We start from the raw sequence: 22,482 nt of genomic DNA on the forward strand, positions 1-22,482 counted from the left end.
GTCTAAAATGGCCCATTAAGGCCACCGTATATCAGGAAGTAGGAGTCTGTACGTAGGTAAATAAAACCAGCCGATCGCTTTTATCAGACAAAAAGATTCTGTAAGGAACGTGATATCTTCTCACTCAGCAGTGTGAGTATGAATGTTTATAAATTTGTTGCTAAAGTAATTGCGAGTATTACTTAGTTGTTAATAATTTTAGTTTTTAGCTAGCTTTGCTAGCTACACAGTTGCCATGCTTTACCTAAGCAGCTATCTGTAGAAGCAGCATGTACACTGTTGAGTTTAGTCTGTCCTACATTAGCGTGCCTTGTGTTGTTAGATAAGGACCTGTATAATAATACCAATTTAGCTCTGGGATGCTGAGTAGCATTTCTTCTTGCTAGGATTTCAGGTTAAGCTAGCATACAACTCTTAATATTTATGGTAGCCTAAACTGTTGGCTAGCTCTTACTCACTTAGTTAATAATTGCGAAATTATTTGTCAGTACGTCAGTCGGTTATTTTAAACATAATGCTATTTTGAAACATCTTTGTAATTGTATTGGCTAATTAATAATACACGTTTTCTGTTCCATTACTGGAGCTAGCTAAGCTAGCCCTATTTAGCCTACATGATACACAATACTGCTATAACTGTCTTCGTTTGTGTCCGCATTTCTGTTTTGATTCCTAGACGATATAATGTCCTATGGGGTTGATTCTGGGCATGATGACAATGACGTTATTTGTTTTATTTTTGGTGTACTAATAAGTTGTTTTGTTGTCATAAAGCTTCATGTTTAGGTTGCGGTTGTACGTGGCTGTCATATAGATTTGATGAACTCCCATCAGCCGTTTCACTGAAGTCAGTGAAGTCGGGGTTGTATACAACACATCGCCATGTCGAGAAAGCAGTCAGGAAAACCTGTACGTGGGAACAGGAAATGTGAGCTGGAGAGAAAGAGGGATGAACGCGCAGCCCGTAGGGCTCTGGCCAAAGACCGAAAAAATCGGCCTCCAGGAGAGGAGGAAGGAGAGGAATTTGTTAGTTTTTCCAACCAACTCAAAGCACTTGGTCTCAAACTAAGAGAGGTCCCAGGAGATGGGTATGTTGAGATTTTTTAGTCAGAATATTTTCACACTCAGAACCCGAAACATTATCAGCTGACTTTTACCCGTCTGTGCATGCATCCCTTCACACAAGCCGAGAAAAACAGTACTAATTTGTACTGTTCCTTGTTGCTGGGGTGGAACTCTCAAGCATGCACATTTTGTGCCTTTAGTATGTAGTTTTTATGCAGAAAGGTGCATATAAATGTACCTTTACTCTAAAGTCATTATGGTCCAATTGTGTCAAACCTTTTTTTAAATTGTACACTATACAGATCAGTCATAATATTCAAACCACCTGCCTAATATTGTGTAGGTCCCCCCTGTGCCTCCAGCATTAACTTTCAGTAATTTTTTGGTACCCATGACCCTGTCGCCGGTGTCCTTCCTTGGACCACTTTTCATAGGTACTAACCACTGCATACCGGGAACACCCCCAAAAGACCTGCTGTGTTGGAGATTCTCTGATTCGGTCGTCTAGCCATCACAATTTGGCCCTTATCAAAGTCGCTCAGATTCTTACACTTGCCCATTTCTCCTGCTTCCAACACGTCAACTTCAAACTGACGGTTCACTTGCTGCCTAATATATCCCACCTTTTGACAGGTGCCATTATAACGAGATAATCAATGTTCTTCACCTCACCTGTCAGTGGTTTTAATGTTATGCCTAATCAGTGTATGTCCACATTTCCTGGTGAAAGATGCATATTAAAAGTTCAAAAGATAAGGGTTCCATCCCAACAACAAGCAAAGGTACAGTTTAGTACCCTTTGTTTCTGAGAGTGCAGGGCATATTTACTAGGATGCATGCATTTATGTTAACGTTGTCTTTACGCTGATAATGTCTTTAATTATGAAAGATGAATGATATTTTAAAGCTTCCCTAAAAGATGTCTATGCTGAGAACAGACATGCACTTTACGTCGTATACAACATAGAAACTGCTTGTTCCGAGCTTTGGCGGATCAGCTGGAGGGACACTCACGAGGTCACTTGCGTCTGCGCCAGGAGACTGTTCAGTACATGACGTCTCACCGGAAGGACTTTGAACCTTTCGTTGAGGATGATGTGCCATTCACTAAGCACGGTGAGGAATGGGGTTGTGAGTTTGGACGTGAAAAATAATTCTACTAGGAAATACTCAAAAAGAAGTGTTTGAAACACTTTAAACAGTCTTGTGAATTGAAAGCCATCCACTGTTCTGTGTAAGCCTGATATTCTGTACTTTTGCCTCAAATTATTTGAGATCACGTTACTTCATACATAATGAATTTTGTTGATTAAAAAAATGACACTAAATTGCCTGACAATTGATAGATAATTAGCCTTCTCATTTAAATACCCATGTGATGGACCTCCAGTGAGTTTAATTATAAAGAACATTTAACTCCTGCATGAGTTATTACCCTTCTGAGATCTTTTTTCTAATTAACAAATTACATGTACTGTCACTTGCAGCTACAGTGTATTCTGTATATTTATCCCACCCTACAGAGAAATGTCAGTAATGTCATACCAGTTGTAAACCGCATTAAACGTGCTTAAAATATTTTCTTTAAAGACAAGAACTCGACTTTATTTTTAACAGTAATGTTTTCTGCTAAATGCTGTAAATTTAAATATATTCTCTTCTCATCCTCCAGTGTCAGACCTTGCAGAGCCAGGGACCTTTGCAGGCAATGATGCAATAGTGGCCTTTGCTCGCAGCCAGCAGGTGAAAGTGGTCATCCATCAGCTGAATGCTCCATTGTGGGAGGTGATGTACAGCTGTTTGACTCTTATATTACCTGACTCTTGTTTAGATTCTTACCATCAGTAGAATTTAAATTATTTTGATGCAACCTCTAGGTTGTGGGGGAAAAAACAAGCAAAGGTAATGTGATGTCATCTTTTAGATAAATGGATCAGAGAAGCCATTATGTCAGGAGCTTCATATAGCGTACCGTTATGGTGACCATTATGACAGTGTCCGGCAGATTGCAGACAACTCTGAGAGCCCTGCCTGTCTGCGTATTGCGGTTTGTAAATAATCTTTTTTTTCTTTCCTCCCCCCACAGGTTCCCAACCTTGGTCCTGGAGTACCCTTTGTCCTGTACAACTTCAAATCAGAAAGGGCTGTTGATTAGCTGATTAATCACATGCAAGGAATACACTAAAATGTGCAGGACAGGGGAGTGGGTAATCCAGGACCGGGGTTGGGAACCTGTGTTTTAATGATTAACTAAACAGATCAAGCAGTACAAGAACAATTATGTTGCCTATTACAGATAGTACAGGTTATAGACTGATCTTACATACAATGTTGTTCTGCCCTTATGATAGAATCTAAATAATTCAAGACGGTTTGGTGATGGGGAGAAGGACAAACAGAGAGCCCCCTCCCCTAGCCATTCTCCCTCTGACGATGAAGATGTTATCCTGAATTCCCTGAAGACCACCAGCCCAAACAGTAAGAGAGACACTCTCTTTTTCCATACTCTTATCTTGGCCTTGGTGGAGTTCTTGTCTCCCCACACTGTTTCTGCATTTGGTTTGCATCTTTCAGGTCAAGCGGTAAATCCGTGCCAATCAATTGCAACCTCACAGACGTGCCATGCAGAATGGCTTGAATCCGAGCTGAAGAACCAATCATCACCCTGTGGCTTTGGAACAGGGAAAATGCCCACAAATCAAAGTGAACGTAGTGACCGCGTGTGTCTGCCTGAGAGTGGTACCAAATACAAACCCAAGGTTAATGCTGGTTATATTATTTATGTTTAAAAGCAATATGTGGATTTATTGCTTGGGATAAGGATATGTGTTATCTGGCATTCCCTCTTTTTGGGTTTCTAGATGTCTAATAAACAAAGGAAAGAGCAACAGCGTCTAGAGAAGAAGAAGAAGCAGGAGGAAAGGCACAGACAGAAAGTTCTTCAAGGCAAAGGTTCACATGACCATGACCAGAATCAGAATCTGCCTGAACCGGTTACACTTGTGCCAGCGCTCAACACTCTAAGCATCTAAAATAGTCTTGGACAAATAATTCTAAAAGGTGACTCTGCTGCTTTTTATTCAGTTATCCAAGTATGGCAAGAAATGGGTAATCTCTACATTGTGTATATGTGGAGAATGTGATTAAGTGCATGGAAATGTGCTGCCATCTTAATGACAATAAGAGGAAATTCTCTCTTTCGGGTAAAACCATCATGGTATGTGCTATGGTTGCCTTAGCTAAACTATCATATCTTCACTTATTTTTTTAAATTCACTATTATTTAGAACCAAAGAACAGTCCAAACTGTAACTGGGCAGTATGGAGAATAGCATTACGTTATGGTTGATGTTGGTGAATTGAAAGAAATTGTTTTTTCCTTTGACTTATAAGGAATTAGTTTCTGCTCCTGATAAAGGCTGCCAACCTTTATTGAAATTAGTGGGGTTCTTGTTTGGTTTACATTTTTGCATTCCCTTACAGAGGATTTGCCATCTTTATATTTTGAAACATAATTACATATTGAGAATATCAGCATGCATTCAGTATTTCATGTGAGGAATCATTCATTGCATATTCATAACCTGAAGAATTGTTCTGTAATTCTAGTCAATATTCATCTGTTCATGTTACACAAATGAGTAAGCATCACAATTTTATACGGAAGTGGAAATCTATTTATTTAAAATCAACAATAAAGTTCGGGGAGTCTTGTACAGTATAAGACATTGTGTAATGTGTATATAATTAAATATTTTACAAGCATGTTTTTGTAATGCAATACATTTGATATACCTTGATTAAGACAGTGTGCAAGCATGATGAGTAGTTTAGCGAACAGTAGGAAATGAAAGTGCTAAATTCCGAGTCATCTTATTTACACGCATGTTAAACTTTAAAGCAGCTCTTCATAATGTGGACATTATGCCAATAGTTTGAAATAATAGAATGTACTGTATGTATAAACCATAAAAAGCATCAATATCTCTGATAATCCACAAGGAGGCAGTAGAGGATTTCTGTGCCGCAACCCCATACTGGAAATGTGCAAAGCAAAAAAAAAGCACAACCATTCATGAACACATCCTGAAATGACAAGATGCAGGAGTAAAGTATAAAAAGCAAATCTTTATGTGCATCCCTCAGTAGACGTGTGTAGGTAGTGGATTGTGCCGCTGAAGTTTTCTGGAAACTGATTAAGGCCCTTCTTGACCACAAAACACATGTTACACCCTCTCATTAGTAGCTACAAGGAACTCAAAATCTGTTCCTTATTTTTATCAACCTTACAATCTCATAGAGAGATAATTATAGTGGCCTAAATGAGTGGTTTCTAACCCTGATCCTGCAGGACCCATACCTTGCACTTTTTGTTTTGTTGTGATGTTTTCCCTCCTCAAGTACCCCCATGTCAACACAGGAAGGGTGTTAATTAGTAGATTGTTTGAATCAGGAAAAACAACATGTAAGGCAGGGGAACTCCAGGAACATGTATAAAAACCACTGGGATAAATGGCCCTAATCGTGTGCCTTAACAATACATAATTTACTTTCAGGCAGTGTTTTAGATGTGCAACATTAGCTAGGTGTGTGTCCTAAGTTAACTTAACTATTAAAAGTATTTCATTGTTCCCTTTTCAAACATAAAATGTATAGGGCTGTAAGCCAACATATTCAATTAAATTCAATTCCATTACTAAAATATATACACGACAGACAAACACATGCTTTTGACTGATGTTCTCATTGGACATTTAATGGTTTCATTACCATCTTAACTTAAATACTACCAATTTTTCATTCTTTTTTGTGTTTAGGTGCATGCATAGTGTGTTTGCTGGTTTAAATAACTTCAGTTTGTCTATTCAGTGCAGTTGGTGTAATTGCTTTAGAGCACCTCTCTGTGGACAACAAGTGCTATAACTGTATGAGTTATAACCTTTTCTCTTCCCCTTTTTCCATCTGTGGTAAGGTTTTCAGCTCTTCATCCATCTGTCTGGCAGAACTACAAGTTGTGACTCCAAGTAAATGCAGCTGTAGGAAAAGTTTATTAGAAAAACAGAATGCTCAACAGGCAACATATTGTAACTGCATGCTACCAAAATTTACGCACAATTAAATTCAATATTTTTTAAATGTCGTAAATACTGTGAAATACAGAAACGGTATTAAAATGTCACACTACCAACCTGAGCCAAAGTGAGCCGTACAGCACAGGCCTTCTCCCCGAGCTGACTTGTAAACAGGGGAGACGCACACACGGGCATCGCTGGGTACGTGGGTAAGGGTTGTAGAGAGGAGGTGGGGTGGCAGGTATAAAGTGGAACGCTGCCTAGAGGATCGTATAGACTCGCCTTCCCATGTCAGCCAGTAACCACGTAAACCTTCAGCACCTCCTTTCCACTTGACCAGCACGGAGTCATTTCCCACTGTAGTGAGATGCAGATCTGCTAGAGCTGGCAACACTGACAAAAAAGACGGAAACTTAAGCTTTACTCATTCTGCACCGAAAGAAAAAATGAAGGAAACAGTTTTTGGTTGGATTCAAATAATATAGATTTAGAAGGAGTTACTGTACAACATGTTTAAATGTTAACACACCAATACCTTCTTGAGTGCATGCTTTGACAGACATGGCTTTCTCTTTGCCAGAGAAGTAGCTGGCACTCACGGTGACCAGGTACTGTGTCCCAGGCTGCAGGTTAGTCAGTACCGTTGAGTTCTGCCTGTTATTAACAGTGAGCACATGGAGTTTCCCTGTTGGAAGGGTGGAGTACTCCACCTGGTAAGTCTGTACAGATTTAGGCTGCAGCGGTCCCCAGCTCACTCTCACACTGGTCATGGTTGACTCAGAAACCGTCACTTGCACCGGGCTCTGGATCTCTGTGTCAGAGGATATTAGGGAAGAGAGGAGGTGTTTAGAAAAAGGGAACATGGAATGTAAACAGTTTTTGCACGGACACTATTTATCACTGTATTTAAACAACTTTAACCCATCACTTCACTTTTTGTATCAAAACACTCTGTCTTAATTTCTACTGAACTGTAGTGTAACTACCAGTCAAAAGTTTGGACACACCTTCTCATAGAAGGGTCTTCATTTTTTCTATTTTCTACTGTTTCTTCTTCTTCTTCATAATAATAATAATAATAGCACAATGGCATGTTCTCAAGGTGCTTCCTGAGGAAGTTTCACCCAGAAGGCTTTTCTTAAATAGGAAGCACACTTTTTGTTCTAAATAAAATGTAATTTTAAGTTAAAACTACTTATTAAAAATACATTTGGATTTGGTAATAAATTTATAGATGGGCCTTAACTTGACTACTTATATTTGTCTATAACAAATTCCAAGCCTTTATCAAAATGTCTCTCGTGTTCCTCCTGTCCCTTATTTCCTTATATTGTAAATTGAACAATGGACATATGAATCAAATTTCAATGTTTCAGACAGCATCCACTTCACAAATGAACCCATTGCTGTTCTCACCTGGCTGTGTGGTGAAGGTGGTATGTAGGGTGTTAAAGGCCTCTAAGTTGGATCGCGGTATTAGCGAGACATTGTATGTGGTGTCCGGACGTAGGTTGCTCAGCCTGGTAGAGCTGGAGTTGCCTGGGCGGGTGATTCTCTGATAGGGGCTTACAGCTGTGCTTTGGTCAGTACCATTCTCTTTCATACTCGTTTCTGTATGTCCCGAGTGAACAGGTCCAAACCGGATGTCATAGTACCCGGTACCTGCAAGCACAGGCCTCCAGTGCAACTCTGCACTAGTAGAGGTGATGTCTTGAACCTGCAGCCTCTTAGCACGAATGATTTCTGGGTAAGCAGAGGGAGAGGCATAAATAAGCAGAACAGTAACGAGAGAACAGAGTTTAACAAGGAGTAAGCCAAGAGGAATGTCTCTCAAAATAGAAAGCTCAGTCAAATGTGACAAATAGCAGCGTCATGAGCTGCTATGGGTATGGGTGAGCGAGTGTATCAGACAAACTCTATTAGGGCACCATGCCATGCCATATTTGATATTCCTAACCTGATCTGTATAATGTGCTTATGGTGTATGTGTAAGAGTCTAAAACTGGGCACTTACGTGACACTCAATCAGTAAAGAGGATTACTTATTATTAATACCTGGAGGCCCTAGGAAGGCTCCAGTAATTTTTTTTTTATAATTAGCCCCTCTCTCATTACAGTGTATATTGCTCTGTCCCTTTGCCTTGAAGACTAGTGTTGCTGTCTCAAGCTATTTGTGTCCCTGAGTTGTCTGGCCAAGGCGCCCAAATTTCTACAGCACGCACCGGTGGAGGCTGGAAGACCACACATCTACACCCATATACAGTGGATATAAAAAGTCTACACACCCCTGTTGAAATGGCAGTTTTTGTCATGAAAAAAATTAAACCAAGATATATCATGTCAGAACTTTTTCCTAAGCTCAGTGTGAAATTATGATCAGAAACATTTTAGGAAAATAGGAGAACTAAAATTGTTACAATAACCAGGTTTCACGCCCTTTTATAATTGGCAATGTGGCTGTGTTCAGAATGAACCAATCACATTCAATCTCATGTTCAAAAGTAATTATCTTACAGCTGTCATCAAATAAATTATTCAGACTAACCCCAACTAAATGCCTTTTTTTAATCTTGTTTCATCTGATTGCTGAAGTCATGGTCTGCAAAGAGCTGACAAAGCCTTACAGGGTCTCACTGTTGAAAGGAATTGATCAGGGGAGGGGTACAAAATAATTTCCAAAACATGAAATGCACCATGGACACTAAAGGCTCCCAAATTTACAAAAGGACACAACAAAAACTTACCAGGGAGGCTGCCAAGAGACCTACGGCAACATTAAGAAGCTGCAGGAATATCTGACAAGTACTGATTACGTTCTGCATGTGACAACAGTCTCTCATATTCTTCACATGTCTGGGCTGTGGGGTAGGGTGGTTAGAAGTAAGCCCTTTCTCACAAAAAACATCCAAGCCAAACTAAGTCACCTCAAACCATGTGATAAAATGTATTATGGTTTGGCTAAAAAAAAAAGCACATCAGCAAAAGAACACCACCCCCATGGTGAAGCATGGTGTGGCAGCATCATGCTTTAGGGCTGCATTTCTTCAGCCAGAACTGCAGGTTTTATCAAGGTGGAGGGAATCGTTAATCACTACAAATACGAGCTGATTCTACTGCAAAATATTCAGGTGTCTGCTTATAAGCCTAAAGCATTCATCCAAATCAACAAAAGAATGGCTTAACCAAAAGAAGATCAATGTTTTTGAATGGCCTAGCCAGAGTCCAGACTTGAATCCAACTAAAAATCTGTGGGGTGACCTGAAGTGGGCTGTGCGCAGGAGATGGCCTCACAATTTGATGGATCTAGAATGTCTATGCAAAAAAGAGTGGGGAAAATATTGCCAAGTCAAGATATGCCACGCTGATAGACTCTTACCCAAAAAAGACTGAGTGGTGTAATAAAATCAAAAGGTGTTTCAACAAAGTATTAGTTTAATGGTGTGCACACAGGTTGTTGTAAGTCCCCCCCCCCCCATAGAAGTTTCAGATTGTTTTTCACTTTATTTGTATACTTTGCAATTGCACATTAAATGTGAGAAAAGATCGGACATGATTTGTCTTAGTGTCATTCTTTTACTTCATAAAAACCTGCCATTTTAACAGGGATGTGTAGACTTTTTATATCCACTGTAGTCTGTCTGCTCTTATTCTTTTTTCCCCACGTCTATATTCAGAGGTTGAGCAAGATTAAGCATCTTTAAAGTGACTTGTTCTCTTTTCTCTTTTACAAAGTAATATGCTGATTGTTTAGGTCATTGTCAAGTCTCTACCTATTCCTCTTTATATATGTTTGAACTACACTAAATCCGTTTTTCTTAAACTAATTTCCCTCTGTTTTTCCAAATAAGCTCTTACCAATGATGGCATTCCTCAAGTCCTCAGTGATGATACTCATGTCTTCGATATCCACAAAGTGCAGGTGATCCTCAGCAGGTGGACTCACAACATCCCTTAGTACCTGGTAGTTCCCTCGACCAGTGGACACAGCCAGCACATAGACACCCTCGTTCCGCAGCTCAGTCATGAACTGCTGCACATCTCCAGGCTCCACACCATCAGTAAGCCACACCAGCACTCTTGGCAGTCCTTCTCTGGCTCCTCCTGGGATGCCCTGCTTCAACACCTCCTCCTTGGCGATCAGAAGAGCTTCCTCTGTATTGGTGTCTCCCCCAAGTTTTTGAGTCCTCTGCAGTGCTTCCTGAAGGTCCTGCTGCCTGCTATAAGCCTCGAAGCCAAACTCCAGGTGTGGCATTGTGCCAACCTGCAACAGCGCCATCCTCACCTGGCCATGACCCAGAGAAAAAGGCTGCACAAGCTCTGACAGGAAGTTTAGCATGTGCGAAAACTCAAACATAGAGACACTGCCCGAAGAATCCAACAGGAACAAGACATCGCCTTCACAGCAGTTCAAAACTGTTGGTGTAAAGGAAAGATCAGAGGTTTATGATAATGTTTAGGAAAGAGGTTTAGAAGATGTTAATACCAATCAGGAATTGATTTAGAAGGTCAGGCTCAGTCACACTTAATGTCCAAATAGCATCACACAGAGCAAAACAACAACTTACAAAATAAAGAGGTTCATCAAAGTAATATCTATCAATTTCACTGAACAGAACAGTTGCATAGTTTTGGAGTTTAATATTTTAGTACTGAACAAGATGTCAATTTCTCAAGAACACTACCAAGTGCTGTAAATTAGGAAAACGTGAGATGCAATTTCAACCATTACTTGTATCTCAAGGGGAACTGAGGTTAATCGAGCCATCCAAAGCACAAAATAAAATGTTTCCACAAAAGGAAGAAGTAACAAATGGTCTATTCTCACTGGCATCGTTTCTCCGATCTTGCTGTACTTTCCAGGGTTTTCCTCCCTGCTCCCACGCACTCCTTGACTCACACACACGCAACTGTATGCTACTGCACAAAATCTTCACTCCTTTGCTTTGCTGCTTTTTTTGGAACACCACAGTCACACAGTTATTAAAGTTCCACCAAAGGCAATAAAAATGGATAAAACTCAAAAGCTTAAGCAGAATGCCAAGTAGAAAAGGGAAAAATAAGAAAAATCCACCTTGAAGTGGCATAGAAAGTGTCAGATTTATAGGGAAAAAAAGGCTGCATGGTTTGATCAAAATATTTAGACTGAGCCAAAAAAGCAATAATGATCTGCCAGCAGTTATGGATTTCCTGGCAGAGAAAAGCTCCTTAAATTAGAGTTGAAAAATAAACAAACAGATGGTAAGTGGTAGCAGCAGGACTACTGGATACCATGAGGGTTAGCGGGGGGGTTAGAAGGGGCAGCGTGAGGGAGAAACAGACAGTAAAGGGGGAGGTGAGGACTGTGAGTCTCATAAGAATGAAAGGAAGGAATGCATTTTCTATTCCAGAGACCACAGTAGTGAGAAAGAATGAAAGCTGTGTGTGTGAGGGAGATACATCATAATAGGAGAGTGAACCCATGCCCAATAAGACAAGTCACTAACTAATCAAAAGGTCTAGTAATGCCTGCAGGCAGGGCAGCCGTGGGTATTCAGATTTGCAAGTAAACAGGCATTTTCTAATGCCCACTTTGTGCCCTTCGATATTTTGAACAAAGCCTCATTTTAGTGTCACAATACAATCCTTCAATAGTTTGCGAAACACTTGACTGCACATCGGCACAGTCAGTCTAACCAGTGACTCTTGAAGAATTCCCAAAAGCATTCAACCATCTCGAGATGAACCAGACAATGGGAAATGTCCTCATAATCCAAATACAAGTGACCACTACGAGGGCCGTCTGAAGATGAGAAGTAGGATAATCGAAGTATACTCCAAGTCACATTGGCTAGGATTTAATGTCCAACGAGGCATACTGACAATGATGAAATATAGCCTGACAAGTACATCACTGACTTCCTATAATGATGTGGGAAAAGAAAAGTATGAATTTATTTCCAGACAAAACCAGAGCAAAATACACGATCACACACCCACACGCTGTCTCTGCCTACACACATGCACACACAATACATAGCGTACATATGGTTGAGTATGAATTTAGTTAGCCACTTAAGCATCTAAAATGAATTTAATGAAATAATCTCTGTGCACCAAGTGACCTTCAATATTAAGACATGAACTGGGAGGATAGCGCCTGTGATTGAGAGAGCAGTGTAAAAACCTGTTGTGTGAGCAATGGTTAAAATTCAATAAAATTTTATTTTTATAGCGATTTTAACAATGGACACTGTCACAAAGCAGTTTTACAGAAATATATAAATTCATGATATAAATTTTTAATTGATCCCTAATGAGCAAGCCAGAGGCGACGGTGGCAAGGAAAAACTCCCTGAGACAATATGAGGAAGAAACCTTGCCAGGAAACACACAACTAATATACACCGGAGGTCAAAAGAATGGAAGAAAGTTGAGTTTTTTTTCAATTCCCAAACTATTTTACTTTTTTCATTTGCCAGACAACAGCACTAGTCAATTGATAGCTTGCCAATGTGTACTATAGAAAATCAGCTGGCCTTTCAGTGGTTAAGTTAAATACTCAATGTAATAAAAAGTAACAAAAGCATCTAGACCAGCATCTTACCAGCTGACATTCCACAGGCTATCATTAAAACAACATGATGGATTTTTGATGGCTGAAGAATTATTCCCATTTAACTTATACAATTAAAAAGTGTAATTTTTTTTAAGTATATCCTTTTAGTTGAATTTGAGTAGACTGGTTGAGCAGACTGGTCACCATTCCAATTTTCACCGGAAGTCAGGACCTGTGGCGAGGTAGTTTTATTTAATCATGTTCCAGTGTGCAAACACAGATAAGGGGAAGGGATGTGTTTCTACTTTTTTCAAATTCATAGAATGAACTTTGACTGATGATTGATGTTACTAGACAGGGTCATGGTGAGTCTGTTTCAGGAATGCTGGGCACCACCCGTGAATGCACCCTGAATGGTACTGCAAGGCGCGCACACTCCTCGACATGGAGATTTATAAAATCACCATATCAAACTTTAAAAACGATGGTGTTGGGTGACTTAATATAAAAACAATTAAAGAATCAGCCAGTAGTTTGTTATTTCTTTCTTGTCTTTTTTTTTAACTTTTAATTTATTTATTCATTTTCATATGATACATTTACATGTGATTCCTTTTCATGTGATTCATATACATGTGATTCAGTAGTTTGTTATTTCTGCAGATATTTTTTTCTGTATTATTATTAGGTTATTGTCTGTTATCCAGTGTGATATGGGGTGTGTAGTTACAGAGACCCTGGGTGGCCAAGGAGGGGCAACAGGGGTACCTTCTAATTATGTATACGACAAGTTCACCCTGTGTTTACCTTGTGAAAACGTTTCATGTTTATTTGCACAAAGTTAAATATTGTCTGTACTGTACGTCTAAAATTTGTTTCTCAAACTAAGAGAAATAATTAAGTTCAGATTTGATTGGTGTAATGTATGTAAACTGTGGAACTCACCTGAACCGGAGCTCGAGCTCTGCGACTTTCCCGCGCGCAGGTGAAAGCTGAACAGCAGGCATGTGAGCACGAGCCGAAACTCCATCGCGCGCTTCCCTGTGTTGTTTCCTGAGGCGCGGAATAGTATATTAGACTACTGAAAACGGTCACATCCACGGCAGGTAATAACCATGTTTCGTCCAGAGGTTTTGCCCTAGTAGTCAACCTTGAAAATGTTAGCAGGTCTTGCTTTGTTACACGCCTCCTTTTTCCCGAAAGAACACAATAAGTGCACACCTGTAGCTACAACTTCCGTCGACTGACTCACCCGGACTGCTGTGTCTTGCGGCAGGCTAAACCAAAAACAGATTGAGACTGTGAGAGCTAGAGCTACTGAATTTGCAACACTCCCTCCCTCCTTCCTGTAGTTTCTCCCCTTCCCTCCCCTCTTTTCTTTCGTTCCCTCCCTACTTTCAGTCGTGCTGTAGCCGACTGACCAACCTTCACCGGCTTGGAGTCAGTCCCAGCTTTTCCTCACTGTCATCTTTCCCTCATGTTGGCTTTGAATGTGGCTGCTACTCCTGCAGCTATAACTGGGCAGTGTCGTCTGAAAACAGAGTTCTATCTTATTTAGATTAGTTGTTTTAACACTGAAGCGGGAATATTTTTCATACAATAGCATATAAAGCAACTCAAAAATCACATTTCAACAAATATGGAAGAAGAGTGTGAAACATATGAAAGGCTCCTAGACAGATAACATACCACACAATTAAATGTATTTACCAGCAATTTGCTTTATTTGCATTGTCCCCAGAAGCTCTGGGGCCATTTCCGGACTGCACATGTCCAGATTTGTGTGTAGCGGAAATTAGTTTTAGAAAGTCTTGATGCTAAAACCCCCAGTGAACTTCAACAAGGGGTGACGTGGACCAACACACCCAGTAAGCAAACACAGACTAGTTGTAAAAGCCCAGTCTGGTGAGCATATATTGTCCTCAATTTTCAGCTGTACTAACATACAACAATTAATTTCTAATTCTACCTCTTCCACCTAGCAGGATTTCGCTATTAACTTAATTCAAAGCTTACAGTGACTTGCATATTGTGTGCCATGAGTCCAGCAGAAGCAGTAAATCAAGATCTGTGCACCTGCTAAAACTTTGTCCTGGCATGTGTATGGCTGTCGGATATGCATGCACGTTAGAATACACATTTTAGACACCAGATTCCTTGGGGCTGTTTGCAGTCTGAACTTATACATTATCGACATCGATAGCCATGATAATTTTTGATGTAATTTAGGATCTAGAATACAAGTTACCTCAAGAGCACCATACCTCATATTCAGCTAGATAAAATGTCAAATATCTACAGGCTTTAATACCCACTCATACCCTGGAAAGAGGTCTTTCCCAAAGTCGTAGGGGTTTGTGAACCACTTGGAGGCAAGTATGGACCTGCTGCAGAGATGAGATAAAAATCTCCAGCAACGCAGACCACGAGTGTATACAAGCAGCTCTGCATATTTCGCCATGGAGTTTTGTTTTGTTTTACACAGAAAATATGATGTAATGGCATTGCCCAGATACTATGAATGGAAATGAAAATTTCCATTGCATAAGAAGGCATCTATGGCAAAGAAATACTGATATGCATTTCAAGTGTTGTTTAACATAATTCTCAAATGAAATGGATCGGTTTGTATACTAAGGAAAAAGGTTCAATCTAGAACCCTTAAGGCTTCTTGTCTTTGTCTCTTTGTGTCAGGCGGCAGATACAGATGCAAATGCAGGTAAACAGTCGCTTTATTTAACAAGCTGGCAAGAGACAAAAAAACATGGTTAATAAACAGACAATGGTCAGGTGATGAACAAGCAACCTGAACTACACAAGGCAAAGGCAAAAACATGAAAATCAGAACAAGATCAATGACCAGAAAGATGATACCAAGATAAAGGCTTGGTATCAATTGGTATGCAACACAGGGCTTATACTTCGCACTGAATGGGTGATGTAGAGTCCTTATATAATGTGTGGCTGTGATTGAGTTCAGATGTATGTATAAGCCAGTGAACGTTTCTGTGGTTGTTGGGTGTTGTTGTCTGTGCCAGCCATGACTGTATGCCACGTTGTGTTCTGTTGAAGTTGGACGCTGTTTCCAGAGTTGACATGACACTAGAACTCTACACCAGTGTTTCCTTATCAGAGAGGGTTATCAAAGGGTTGCCCCTTTAGGAAGCTAAGAATCCTTAACTATCTAAAGAACCCCTGAAGAATCCTTTAAATTAAAAAAAAAAAAAAACAGTACCAAATGGTACATATGTTTGAAAGTTAAATCATTTAAATTTTTTGGGTGAGAAAAGGCACTTATAGGAATTAAACATGTTCTTCTAATAAAACAACAATAATATTCATTTAATCATTTATTCACTTATTCAATACAACCTGGATGACCCCTGGACATATTCATTCACAACTAGGTCCAATTTAGCGTCGCAAATCCACCTACATGCATGTTTTTGGGTGAAAACCCTGGGAGAAAATGCAAAATTCCACACAGACAGTAACCAGCTCAGGATCAACCCTTTAGCTTCCCACTGCACTGTGACATTCACTTGCTTACTTGCTTATAAACTCCCATTTGTAATAAACCTTTCAATGAAGACCAATATAATATCAAATTTACTACCCTAAAGAAAAGTGTTATGAAATACCAATAAGTAGAACTGCAGTGAGTTACACTTTGAGGTAGGTTTGCATCATTAAAGAGATTGTAGCAACATTCAAACTGAATATAAAAATAATCTCACCTGTCAGATTTATTGGACTGTGTCATTGAAACATGAGAGAAGTATTGGCATAGATGGCAGTGGGCACAGTAGCAGAAAGCCCAGTTCAGCTTTCCTGGCACAGGAGAATGGAAATATATCATAAATGACAGGACACAAAACTAAAGATTCAAATAAATATTTTTTAATCTCTTTTTTTATTATTATTATTTTGACAGGTTTAATGCTTCAGCTAAATGTTTTAAGAAATATTGTAGAAGTTGCTCTAATCAAAGCATTACTTCCCTCCAACATCTGGTATAATCATGAACATTTATTGGTCCAAAAGTACTGCATATCTGTATATGCCTTGTCCAGTGTCAGTGAAGGCCACTGTTCTATGCAGGAATAATTAAACCAAACACCTTATTTTACTTCATTTCACCTCACACGGCAAAAGTTATACAGATATACTGTTATACAAAATTATTTAGATTTCAAATACAGTACACCTGTGCGATCAGTGAATAGATGATAAATGGTGTAATATATGTATAATTGGTTTCACTATTATACATGGTGTCCCAAAAGTCTCCAAATTAACTTTTTTTTTTTTTTTACCAAAATGTAATTCTATTTACAAAACATCCTCTACATAATTGCTATGTCTTTGTAAAAACACATGTAAATGCATGTCCATCGCAATCTTGCGACAGCTTCCCAATCCAGCCATGAGAAGGATTTCAGTCCATTCTTCTTTTCTCTTAAAGGCTATCGAGGAAGAAAAAAACATAAACTAAGTATAAAAAATTTTGGAAGACATGTATGGAGACTTTTGGGACACCCTTTATAATGCTTAAATGAGTACACTGAAATAATGAAAGGAGGAAATCAGCTAAATTTGTAGGACAGGGGAACTCCAAGAGATGGAAATAGGAAATAACACACTAGGGCCTTAAGGCCTTTTGTGACCTCTGTGTTAATGAGCATTGGGCAGATTGAATAAATAATTAACATCCTCCTAATACCGAAAATACTCTGGAAACTCAAGTAGATTGTCCAGCCTTCCATCCTGTGTTTGTTATGAATTGTCTGAATGCCCCTGGTCTTCCTGGACTTAAGTACAATTTATCGATACCTGCGTCACCATAATTTCCCCTCACGCCAGTCTTTCTATCGACCCTGACTTCCACGTCTCTCTTCTCAAGGTCTGCACTCCTTCTGCCAGGAATGTTTCATGGATTCCTTTCTGGCCTCCATCTGCAGGTATGCAAGCTTTTATTTATCAGTTAATGTTGTTTCCCTTGGCTATGTGCAATATGTTTCACTGCATTAAGTTGCCACTGATTTCTTTTTAATTATATCTTTATTTAACCAGGTTACTTCTATCGAGAGATTGAAATATATGACAGTAATGTACAGATGTTAGAGTTAAAGCCATCACATCAAGCTAAGCTAAAGCTGAAGTAAGTAACTAAGTAAGTAGGTAAGTAATTTATTTCAAAAGCACATTTAAAACAACCAAAGTTGAAAACCAAAGTTCTGTACATAGTTAAGATCACATAGAAGCACATAGAAGTATAAGATGTCAATATCAATTAAACCATTTATAAGCAATCAATTAAGATCTTTACAATTAATGTAATTCCATTTGAGTAACAACCTTCTGAAGTCCATGAAGCAGTAAAAAAAAAAAAGCCTCAGCTATATCCAAAACTCTGGAGTAGTTATTAGCACACAGCCTTCAGACAATAACCTATGAATGAAAACTGTTGTACATAAGCAGGATATCCTAATATTTCTTGTGTAAAGAATCAGATTCAAATGGAAGGAATTTAATTCTACATAATGCACTTCAAAAGAGCGAGCCTTTGTTTATTTCCATGTGTCTAATAATTAGGTAATATAGAGTATTTTACAGTCACATGCATGTCTGCCTTCTTCCAAAGGTAGCAGAAAATGTTTCAGTGATTTTGCTTTTTAGGGTTCATTCTTTCCCAGTTCTCAGGGACCAACACCCATTTTATAAGTTTTCCATAGAGATGTTCCATGATGTCCCTGGCAAGTGAAATCTGTGTAGCCCTTAACATGTTTTTCCCTTCAAATGCGAATGTGACAATGTCCTGTATTGTTATTTTAAAAAGTTGTGTTTTTTTTTGTTTTTTTAGCAGAGCTAGGGTTTCTCCTTATGAATGACCAGCTGAGGTTTTTATGACATTCCAAAGGCAAGGGAAGTGTTTTACGTGCCTCAGAAGAATTCCTAAAACATATTTTAGGCTAGAGAAAATGTGATAAAGAAGAAATACTATGAGTTTGGGTGGATGATTTATTGTAATGGTTAAATTGCTGTGAATTCTATCACTCTATCTGCATAATGACATGTAAGTTAAAGGGTGAAATGATTCATTTCCTCCTCCTTTTCTATATTTGATTATAATTACTGCTCTCCATCACCAAGAGGGAGTGGTGTAATCATGAACTGTTTAGCTAATGAGTAAGCTTACTTAAAGGTCACTGACATAATTGTGTAACAGGTATTTATTTATCCTATGAGGAGAATCTAGCAAATGCTGCTGAATCAAATCGAGTTCAATGAGGCAGAAAATTCCCCATTTACTTGTTCTGTCAAGAGGTGGTTATATTCGCCTTCAGATCTGCAAGCATCTTTAATTCCCAGTTTCTTATTCTTCTCTTTTGGCATTTATCCTTTCAGATAATCTGCTTTCTTGTGTTCCTCTACAAGAATAAAAGAAAAACATCCATCCATCCATCTTCTACCGCTTACTCCTTCTTCAGGGTCACAGGGAACCTGGAGCCAATCCCAGGGAGCATCGGGCACAAGGCAGGGTACACCCTGGACAGGGTGCCAGTCCATCGCAGGGCACAATCACATACACACTCACACACACCCATTCATACACTACAGACACTTTAGACACGCCAATCAGCCTACCATGCATGACTTTGGACTGGGGGAGGAAACCGGAGTACCCGGAGGAAACCCCCGCAGCACGGGGAGAACATGAAAACTCCGCACACACATGGCCCCGGCGGGAATTAAAAGAAAAACAGTATTATTTATTATGGAATGCTACATTTGCGTTGCAAATCCTTATAAGGTTGTCACTTTTTTTTCTCTGCTTGCCTCCTCATACCTCTCTTCAGTGAGTGATAATCCAAAACAAAAATAAAAGAGGTAATACGTTCAATCACTCTTTTCAAACACTTTCCTTATTGCAAATCCATCTGTGAATGTCTGTCTTGTTCTTTTTATTTTCCTTGGTTTAACTTGGCAAGAATGTAATACAGCTGCACTCGCCTTTAGTTTATTCCCCAGTTTATTCATGACCTATTCTGACTTCCTCCCACCCCCAGGATTTCCTCAAGTGTCCAGCTGACTCCTACTCATGGTAACATACATACAAATGCTGTGTCCACTCTTCTCTACAGTATGTATGCATGAGTACATGTGGAAGGGAGAAACTGCCCCCACTGTTGAGAATAGTTTTGTGGAGTTTGGTCCAACCCCAAACCCGCCCCCATCTTTGGAGCCATAATCAACAGGGTGTCCCAAAAGTCTACATACGTAGTGGAAATGAATACTTTTAGCAAAATGTCTTCCAAAAATTTTCATACTTAGTTTATATGATATATTTTTTTTCAGATAGCCTTTAAGAATGCCTTTGACAAAAGAAGAACCTATTGAAATAATTCTCATGGCTGTATCGGGAAGCTGTCCCAAAAAATGTTGCCAAACTTATTAACAAGTTCAAAAAGACTTGAAGTCTTTCAGACCAACCTAAAAGTGAACATGCATGAACATCCACTGATGAACGCACAACTGACGTGGTGCTGGCAAACATAGTCCCGTACGTATAGTCTTTTTGTGTGTGTGTGTGTGTGTGTGTGTGTGTGTGTGTGTGTGTATGTGTGTGTGTGTGTGTGTGTGTTCTATCTCTTTTAAGTTTACTTTAACTGAATTGGTGGATGTCAGAGGGGTGTGTTTATTATATTTTGCCTTTGATCAAATGCCAAACTGTCTGAGAATAGCCCCTTGTAGGGAGGATCTGTCTTAACAGATCCTTGTGCGGATGTACTTGGAAAAACACAGACCATAGTCTCGCCTGGCATAAATATCACAATAGCAATGACTAGTGGTTATTAGTGAATATGAGTGCCTTAGTAAAGCAAAAATGTATGCAAAAGGATATGAAATTCTGGTGAAAATGTCTATTTATGGTAGCAGAATAATTTATTGACTGTCCCTTTTGTGTCATCTACTATCTCATCATTGTTAAGACTCCCTTTTTTGGCAATTGTTGTGTTCCTTGTTTCCAACTTAAACTTTTTAGTTGTGTCTCAAATTGAATACCACTGAGCTGTTACCTAAACACATTTATTAAACACTAAGATTAAGACCCAAAACATAATTTTATGTTTTTTACATGAGAGATTCATAAAACATAAATACTAATTGTTTTGTACTTGATGGTGTTGATTGCATTCAGTGCTACCTGACGTTAGCTAGCTAACTTAACCAACAGTTTTTGCTGTACTATGCACAATTGTAGACAGGAGTGGTACTACAGATTTTGATAGCTACTGTATATCTGCCACAAGCCTTGGCCTTCCTTAATGTTAGGATGATAGGAATGCTTAGAGCAAAAAAGTGTCCACATTTGTTTTGTTCTGTGAATACAGTATATCATTTGGGCCTTTATACTACATTACATTTGTTCTATGTGAGTACACCGAATATTACATTATTTGAGACACAGACTCTTCTCATTGTTTTTGCATATGATTTAAAGCTGTCAATCTCTCTATGTCCTTCCTTTTCTTAGTTTCATCTGTTTTTTTAATAAGTTCCTTATTTATAGTGTTATCTAGTCTTAACACTAATCTTTTCACAGGCTTACTGTCTTTCTGTGTGTCTAGTCTGTACCTGCCTGGCTGACACTGCCCTTATTACACATCACACTGAGTCAACACACTTCTGCTGATGACTCAAAGAAGACCGTTATTGTTAGACTACATCATAGTTGATCTGCTTCATATAATTATTGATGTGCCAAAAAAGCCAACTGACTGTCACATCAGTATTTCATTAAATCACATTCAGAGAGATTAATTACACAATGACTGACTTTCGCACCATGATACACATTCCTTTTTTTTGTGAACGAAATAGAACAATGTGTGAATAATAATTCCCGAATGCGGTGAAAACCCAGCTCATGTGAGAATTCAGTATGGAAAAAAGAATGGGAATACGTTTCAGGAATGTGGCCTAAATTCCCCAGTCATCTGTTATAAACTTTGTTGCAATTTGTCCAGCTTATTGCAGCTGCTTAGCATGCAGATTGTTTATCAGTGTGATGGCATAATAGCAAAAATATTTCCACATTACCTTTTGTTGAAATCATTTTACCACTGACAAATACTGAGAAGGCTGACCTGCATTTTCTATTGTTAAAAAAATGAAAGGTAAGTCTAAAACAAATATTAAAACATGAACATTTCTTGATATTTTGCCTTGTACATTCAGTCTGAAGTCACTTGCAATGACTGTCATTTGAAGTCACCTGAAAATAAGGACTGTTATACCATAAATCCTTTATCATGCTCCAGATTATGTGGGCACAGGCATAACCAGTCCTCCCAACTAAATATTTTTAGTACAATGAAAGATTTAATAAGCAATTTACAGGGTCGTGCAGTTCACAGCCTATCAGTGGAGATTATGACAAGCGATTATGGTGAACTACCTTTACATTCCTGTAGCATGTACAAACAGGAGAGCTACATAGCAAAAGAATAGATATTCTAAACAATCATCAGCAAGCCATAATAATAATCATAATCATAATAAAGGAAATACATTTCATTATGATTCCCTTATCTGACATTATATATTAGTTTACATGAACAAACTATGTACTTCAGCATGAATACACTATAACTCTATATTGTTTTTTTAAAAAATAATTAAACCAACAGCCTGAATAAAACAAAGTTCATGCCATCACCAGTATGAACTCCTTTTTGATCATATGTAAATTTGTTAACTGTAAAATTCTAAATTGAATAGCAATATATACAGTCCGATATTTAC

The 22,482-nt window shown here is 38.8% G+C and overlaps 2 protein-coding genes across 2 annotated transcripts; one reads left to right on the forward strand and one right to left on the reverse strand.

The window, feature by feature from the left end:
- otud3 (OTU deubiquitinase 3) lies at positions 1-5,488 on the forward strand. The gene is made up of 8 exons (XM_053643693.1): positions 1-132; positions 775-1,088; positions 2,033-2,181; positions 2,738-2,850; positions 2,990-3,112; positions 3,417-3,543; positions 3,640-3,824; positions 3,927-5,488. Exons 2-8 carry the CDS (start codon positions 883-885, stop codon positions 4,095-4,097), a joined length of 1,074 nt encoding a protein of 357 aa, XP_053499668.1. The 5' UTR covers positions 1-132; positions 775-882; the 3' UTR covers positions 4,098-5,488.
- Positions 4,720-13,995, reverse strand: vwa1 (von Willebrand factor A domain containing 1). Its single transcript, XM_053643691.1, has 6 exons — positions 13,618-13,995; positions 9,993-10,550; positions 7,554-7,880; positions 6,673-6,948; positions 6,255-6,530; positions 4,720-6,099 (listed from the first exon to the last, which is right to left on the reverse strand). The coding sequence occupies exons 1-6, from the start codon at positions 13,700-13,702 to the stop codon at positions 6,071-6,073; spliced, it is 1,551 nt and encodes a 516-aa protein (XP_053499666.1). The 5' UTR covers positions 13,703-13,995; the 3' UTR covers positions 4,720-6,070.
- Positions 13,996-22,482: the final 8,487 nt, after the last annotated feature.

This window comes from Ictalurus furcatus, chromosome 15 (assembly GCF_023375685.1).
Source record: "Ictalurus furcatus strain D&B chromosome 15, Billie_1.0, whole genome shotgun sequence".
NCBI lineage: Eukaryota > Metazoa > Chordata > Actinopteri > Siluriformes > Ictaluridae > Ictalurus > Ictalurus furcatus.